Genomic DNA, 7,945 nt, shown 5'->3' on the forward strand with positions numbered 1-7,945 from the left:
CGTGATATTGTCCCAACCTCTGTTAATGTCTCAAGGGTCTATGCAAAGTCATGAGGATATATTTTTGAGTCAGCAGCTCAGCCACTGACTATAATGCAGCCTCTAAAAGTTGGGCCATATCTGACTGGATTTTCCTTCTTTCTCCCTCGGCTGCCTAGATCAACATGGATGACCTCCAGCCCAATGAAAATGAGGACAAGGGTGTCTACCCCAACCCGGAAGTGACAGGTATGGTTCCCCTGCCTGCCACTGGGGGGAACTGGGGGCTGGGGGAAGGGAATGGAGGAGACCTAAAGCCATGTGAAAGTAACCATGTGTTAGGGGTCAATGGTTCCAGTTTTCCTCTACAAGGACCTTGAGTTGCTCAGTATCTCCAGTCTGCACTGAAGCGTTACCAATGATCATCTGCGGGGAAAGCTGCTCCTGGTTTGCTCATAATAATAGTATAAGACTGAGTAAATTAGGTCTGAGCAGTGCTGTCGTGTCCTTTGGAAGATGGATTATGTATACATTTAAGGTTTTATTATATCTTAAGTTGTAAAATCATTATTATTATGTAATTCATTAGTCTAACATATGTCACAGCATCATGCACACAAAATAATAATAGTAAATTCCAAATCTGCCATGTCCTTACTCAGGAGGCAGTGCTGAGTACAAGGACAGCTGCCACCACAGATGTCCCACTTGCCGCTTTGTAAACCACTTTCAGGTCTCTTATTATAAAAAGAGCTAGTACCACTCGGTCTTCTCATCTTCTGTCTGATCTGTACATGGCAGGCAGGCTCCGCTGGGAGGCTTGGGTTGTCAGAGTTCCTTCCGCCTCCCTCCAGGATTCAGTTCTCTGCCTCCTGCAACCCAATGTCCTGTGCCAGCCCTAGGTTTGCCTCCCTTTTACCTACAATTGAAGATATTCCCACCAGCTTCAAGCTTGCACTCAAGTACATGCAATAAGGGACTGCTGATTTTACTGACATTTCCTTCTCTGTGTAGGCTAGGGTATATTTGGGTTGGTAGCCACCTTAGGTGGCTGACAACCTTCTGCACTTATAAGCAAAGCTAGGTTTTCCTTTTGCTTTCCCTCCCCCGGTTCTCTGCTGTATTCTCTGTAAGGGCACCAGCAGCCACCTTGTCCCTGGGAGCAGGTTCCCTGCGGTCATTCCCTTCTCTCACCTCCCTCTGCAAGGGAAGTAGGGCAGGGCGGGCTCCTGGCCTTGGAGGAGGGCCACAGGGTGTATCCAGGTGCAGGCACTAAGCTTTTTGAAGTTTTAAAGCCCTTCTAGGTGGAAACCATCACAGAATTTCAAAGACAGAGAAATATTGGCCAAACGCAAGGAAGGATTTTGTCTTGATCCTGCATGAATAAATAAACTTTGAAATGACATTGTTTTAGCTAATTAGGGGAAATTGAATATGGACTAGAACTAAACAATTTTAGTTTTTGTTAGTCTTGTTAATATAATGATATCATTTTAATTCTATTTTTAAATGCTGAAGTGTTTATAGCTGGAGTCTAAAATATTTAGAGGTTGCTTTAAAATAATCCACTTTTTAAAAAACGGGAACAGAAGTAAATGAAACAAGATGGGCAAACTATCAATAGTTGTTGGAGTTGGGTATGGAGATCCACCATGTGAGGCTCTCTACTCATAGGATTATTATAAGGATGATTATTGTTATTAATGTTTAAAAGGAAAGACAGTAATAAAACAAATACCTCTGGACCCTAAGCTATCTGTCCACCTGCCAGAGGCTTCAGGAAGCCCTGCCCACAGCCATTCTCCCTCAGGGCTCGGGCAGACACGAACCTAGGACAATAGCTGCAAATTCATCATTCTAAATAGACTCATGGCTGTTCTCTTCTCTGTTGCTCTAAATAAAAAAGAAGTGAAATAAAAAAGAAGCAGGTCAAGGGGAAAAGGACTAATAAGGATACTATTGTCCTGGTATCAGTCATCAAAGAAGTGTCTCTGTTGACCGACTTTAAGGATTCTTGGAAAGGTTTTGCTTTTAAACTGAAAAGCTATTCCCACACTGCTGACTCCTCAGGAGTCTTTAGATGTTTTTAGGATCTCTTCTTTTCCCTGATCATGTGGCCACCTTCCTCTAGCCTCTTTTCTACCCAGGCCTTTGTTTCTTTGGGTCCTACACTTCTCCCACCTCTGGTCCATAACCGAGGCTGAGGCTAACCTGCCTCTGTGGCTCCCCACCACCACCCCTCAGGCCTTAAAAGCAGCTCCTAAGCCCCTCCCTCTCCTCCGAGGCTAACTCAGCATCTGCTTCCCAGCTCCTGCTCCCCCTTCCTGCCTGGGCAAGCAGCTCCTGGCTCCCTTAGTACCAGGTGCAGCAGACACTCCCAATGTCTCCTCCAAGGTCACTTGACCTGTTGTCTCTGCTCTTGTCAGTACCTTGTTCCTGCCTGCTTCTCCTCTGATCTGCGGTGTCCTCCCAACCACTGCCTCTTCTGCTTTCACAGCTTTGGGGCAGCTGGCCCTGCTGTGCCCCTTGGGGGCAGCTCTGGTGAGCGTCCTTGTGCCCCACTTGCCACCAGCCTTCCAGAGGGGGAGGTCAGAGCTGGAGAGCAATCCTACACTCTCCTCCCTCCTTGCCCCTCCTGCTCCCTTTGCCATCGCCCCTCTCTGTAGGCTGTTCTGTTTACTTGTCCAAGTTGCACCAAAGGTGTGTTTGGAGATGCTGAGTAAGGCTGAACTGTAGCTTGCACTCTGCTGGCCACAGCCCCTTGCCCTCTCGGGGACACCCAAAGGAGGGCCTGTTCCTAATCCTCAGAGCAGCCTCAGAGGCCAGAGATGGCCAGTCAGTCCTTCCCTCTGAGTTTAATCTCCAAAGCTCACCGGGTGGTTTTAGCCTCCCAGTTTCGTATGCACTCAACGTTAGAAATATCTACTTGCCCAGGAAGGAAAGCATTTTGCCAAGATTGTGCTCTTATGTAATTGATTAATTTACTTGCGTGAACATACGCATGTTCTTAAAAGTCACTAAGATCTTAAAATTAATGAGGACAATGAAGAAGAAATGTGAAGGGTATCAGGGGATGTATAGTTCAGGGCCAAATGTGGGGGTCACTCAAATTGCTGCAAGGGGTTTGAGGAGAGCAATGAGGTAGGGGATGCCAGGGAAGCTTCATGGGCAAGGATTGCCTTGAATGGGCTTTGAGTTCAGAGAACTGAAGAAGGAAGAAGTTATTTCAGGACCACTATTGTCAAGACACAAAGCTGGAAGAAACCTTGGAGACATTCATTCACTAATAACTACTTAGTAAGCACCTACTGTGTGCCAGGCACTGTGGCAGGCACCGGATACTCCTACTTTCCTGGAGCTCACATTTCAGTGGGGAGACTGACAATGTGCAAAAAAACAAGCCAGCCAGAAAGGTAACATCAGATCCAGAGCCGAGGGCTGTGCTTGAGTTAATGGGGCTGCTGCTTTGCTGTTAGGCCCATGAAGACCTCTTCGAGGAGGCAGCATGTGAGCTGAAGCTGAAGAAATCATGGGGAAGCCTGAACCACACATGTGGAAATCAGAGGGAAGAGCTGTCCAGGTGGAGGGTCTAGCAAGTGCAGAATCTCTGAAGTGGAATGCGCTTTTCTGAGGAGGAGCCGGAAGGAGCCTGTAGCAGAGAGAACAAAGGGGCGGGGCCAGGTCAGAGCCGGTGCCCGGGTGGACTGTTGCAGGTGAAAGAGCACCCAAAGTCCCTCGTGAGGCGCTTAGGAAAGCACAACGCTAGTAAATACGTTTGTTTGTTTTCTATAAACACAAATAATTAAGATAATCATTAAATTACCTGTTACCAAATTATCATGACTAAGAAAGTGTTGGATTATCTGGAGCAAAACTGAAAGGAAAACACACAGCTAGGCAGAAACTTAAGATCCTTACTCATGTATAAATATCATGATTTTTAAAACCAGTTTAAAAACCAGTACAGTTCTGGGAAAACCAGCATGAGTCAGTCACCCCTCTTATCAGGTACTGCCAGCAAAGTCTTTCTCTAACGTAGATGAATTCCAGTGGTGCCCACGGGGAGAAAGCTGAGTGTCTGTCTTGGTTGGTACCTTATGTTTTCAGAAATACAAATGATGCCTTGATTCTTGTCAGTAGGAAGGCATCCAAAGTAGGCAGCACAGTGGTGAAAGTAAATGGAGTTATTTAGAAGGTGCTTTTTTTCTTTCAGGAGAGGAGGATGAGGAGGAGCCTGAGATGCCCGTGGGCCCACGCCCACGCCCACTCTCGGAGCTGCACCTCAAGGAAAAGGCTGTGCCCATGCCTGAAGCCAGTGCATTTTTCATCTTCAGCCCCAGCAACAGGTGTGTGAGAATAGTGGGGAAGGTGGACTCTGCTCTCTCCAGGCTCCAGGGCCACCAGCTCACACAACTTGTGTGGAGAGAGGGACTGGTTTTGTTAAATATATTTATTCAGCATATTAAATATATTATTCCACTGTACAGTCAGTGGCATTCCTACACTCATTGTAGGTAATCTGCCCCTTATCTCTTTTTAGGGAAAAGAGTTCTGGATTCCAAATCAGAAGGCCTGTGTATTTTTCTCTTCCTTTTTTGAAATACGTAAACCCTATTTCTAGTCTTTTGGTGATTATTCTTGGTAATTAGTAAGTCTATTTAACTTAAACTCTAAAGCTAACAAGATCTTTAACTTTGTGGAAGATATCCTTAACTTCTTGCAAAATAAAAGGAAGTTCAATTATTTTAACTCCTCTCAACCCCTCCTGCCTTACCTGTTATTGTTGATTAGTATTTAATCCTGAAGTTAGACATTATTGTCAATATCAGTATTATTATATAGGCAGTATATATTTGGATTTACATACAACTTACCAGTCCATCCTTCTGCAATCATGTTTTTTCTTCCTAACATACATTCTTTGCTTCTCTTTTTTTAAATTGCACTTATTTTCTTTTTTTACTTTTCAATTACAGTTTACATATAATATTATATTAGTTTCAGGTGTCCTAAAGTACATTCTTTTTTTTTTAATATATTTTATTGATTTTTCACAGAGAGGAAGGAAGAGAGATAGAGAGTCAGAAACATCGATGAGAGAGAAACATGATCAGCTGCCTCCTGCACATCTACTGGGGATGTGCCCGCAACCCAGGTACATGCCCTTGACCGGAATCAAACCCAGGACCTTTCAGTCCGCAGGCCGACGCTCTATCCACTGAGCCAAACCGGTTTTGGCCTAAAGTACATTCTTTAGAAGTTCCTGTAGTTCCTGTATGATAAATTCATTTGGCCTTTGTTTATCTATATAATTGTTTTCATTTTTTATACTGAAATTTGACTCTTTTATTTTATTTTATTCTTTAAGTTTTCAGTTTTCATCCATGTATTTAGACATGTACACATGTTAGTTTTCATCAATCAGGTTTTTTTTAACTTATCTTTGTTGTTGAAAGTGTTACAGATGTCCCCATTCTTTCCCACTTGATCCCCTCCACCTTGTACCCGCTCCCCAAAGGCCTTCACCTCAATATTATCTGTGTCTATGAGTTATGCATATATGCATATAAGTTCTTTGGTTAATCCCTTCCTGCCCCCTCTCCTCCCTTCCCTCTGAGATTAGTCAGTCTGTTCCATGCTTCTATGTCTCTGGATCTATATTGTTCATCAGTTTATTTTGTTCATTTGATTCCACATTTGAGTGAGATCATATAATAATTGTCTTTATCATTTTTTGCTCTTAAAAATAGTTTTGCTGTGTACACAATTTTAAATTGACAGGTTTTGTCCCTCAGCATGTTAGATGAATTATTCCACTGTATAATTAGTTGTTATGCCTAATTCCTACTATCATTTCTTTGTAGGTAATCTCCCCTTATTTCTAGCTGCTTTTACAATCTGTTTGTTGCCTTTGATGTGCAGATTTACTACCATGTGTCTAGACATGGACTTTTTTCTACTTACTTTGCTTGGAATATGTTATGCTTCCTAAGTATATAGATTTATATTTTTCTTCACTTCTTGAATGATATTGAAGATTTAAATAATAATTGCTAATTCTTTAAAAATTGCAGCCATCACTCTAAATATTGCCCATCCTCATTCTCTCTATTCTCTCCTTCTGGTACTCTAATTAGACGTATGTTAGATCTTCTCATCTACCTACTCGATCTCTTAATGAGTCATGCATACCTTTCGACTCCTTATCTCTATTTTGGTATGCTGGTAATTTTTTCAGCTATATCTTCCAGTTTCTTAATTCTCTCTTCAACTTTGTCTATGCTAAATTAGTTTTTATATTGACTGTTATATTCTTTTTTTTTATTTCAAGCAGTTCCATTTGTTGCTTGACTTTACAGATTCATCTGTCTATATCTAACATTTACCTATTAATTCATCATCTTTGTAATCAAGTCCTTTATTTCATTAAATATTTCAGATATAGTTGTCCTATATTTTGTTTCTGATATTTTTAATATTCAACGTCTTTGGCAGGGGGGAGTCTAAATCGTTTATTTATTTATTGTTGTTGTTTTTTTCTGATTTTCCACCTTAGTGGCTTATCTTGTATGTTTAATGATCCTTGATTGTTATCTCAATACCTCATATTAATTGGTGGCCTTAATTACCATTAGGGAAGCTTTTTTCCAGATATTTCTGGCTTGAAATGAAGCTTCCTGATAGCAGTGCTGCTACTGGCATCTATCCTCAGGTAGCTCTGCCCCGCTGCCTACCTATCACACAGACCCCAGATTGGAGGATTTGTTTGTTTATTTGAAGGGGATGGTCATTGAAGACTCCTCTGAACTCTCATGAAATCAGAATTGTCTCAAAGAGCTTGTCCTTTCCAGCATTTGGTGCTTTTGCAGCAGTAAGGTCTTTCAGAGCATTTAGTCAACCACATGCCAGGAGCCGAGGTCTGAGGCCTGGTTTCAAGCCTTCACTCTATAGGTTACATTTCTGGGCAAACTTGTCCTTCTTGGGTTTCATTGTTTTTATTTACCAAATGAAAATGATGATATCCCCCATATCACCTTTTAAACCGTCACGATAAGATAGTACATAAAACACCCTTGGCATTGGAGGTTTTAGCACTTGTGTTATTTTCAGTGTGAGCCCAGAGATCCATGTGTGTAGTAGTTCTTTGTAATAGTGCTGAGGTGTGGAATTGAACTATACACCATGAAGCTATCACACAGAGTAAATAGCCTCCATAGAGTGTAGGTTCCGCCATCCTCTCAGCATCCATGTCTCTGGGTGGCTCTGTTGTTCCCTATACATAAAAACATGAAGTAGATCTCAAATTGGGGTGTGTTTTTTTTTTAATTCTTTATTAGTTAAGGTATTACAAATGTGTCCTTATCCCCCCCCATTAACCCCCCTCCCCCCAATTCATATTCTCATCCCCCTATTGCCCATGTCCATTGGTTTGGCTTATATGCATGCATACAAGAGCTTCAGTTGATCTCTTCCCCTTACCCCCGCCCTCTCCTACTTTCCCTCTGTGGATTGATAGTCTGAACACTGTTTCTCTGTCTTTGGATCTGTCCCTGTTCATCAGTCTGTCATTCTCTATATTCCACAAATGAGTGAGGTCATGTGGTATTTATCTTTCTCTGACTGGCTAATTTCACTTAGCATAATGCTTTCCAGTTCCATCTATGCTGTTGCAAATGGCAAGAGTTCCTTCTTTTTTACCTCAGCATAGTATTCCATTGTGTAGATGTACCCATGTGTAATACTTTAAACAATAAAAAGTTAAAATAATTCTTAATTAATCAGAAAAACCAGCCATTACTAAAAAGATCCAAAAACTACTAATGAGCAAAACCATCATTCTTTTTTTTAATTTTAATCCTTAGCCAAGGGCATGCTCATTGATTTCAGAGAGAAGAAGGGAGAGAGAGAGAAACTTCAATCAGTTGCCTTTTGCCTACAACCCAACCAAGGACTGAACACAAAACTG

The 7,945-nt window shown here is 42.0% G+C and overlaps 1 protein-coding gene across 1 annotated transcript in view; it reads left to right on the forward strand.

Annotated features, from left to right (window-relative positions):
• The window catches only part of CACNA1C (calcium voltage-gated channel subunit alpha1 C), a 236,876-nt gene that overhangs the window by 128,931 nt on the left and 100,000 nt on the right, over positions 1-7,945 (forward strand). The window contains exons 16-17 of the mRNA XM_015564299.1: positions 159-228; positions 4,193-4,325. Coding sequence (XP_015419785.1) covers positions 159-228; positions 4,193-4,325 — 203 coding nt within the window. The remainder of the gene's footprint in view (positions 1-158; positions 229-4,192; positions 4,326-7,945) is intronic.

This window comes from Myotis davidii, unplaced genomic scaffold, assembly GCF_000327345.1.
Source record: "Myotis davidii unplaced genomic scaffold, ASM32734v1 scaffold1031, whole genome shotgun sequence".
Taxonomy (NCBI): Eukaryota; Metazoa; Chordata; class Mammalia; order Chiroptera; family Vespertilionidae; genus Myotis; species Myotis davidii.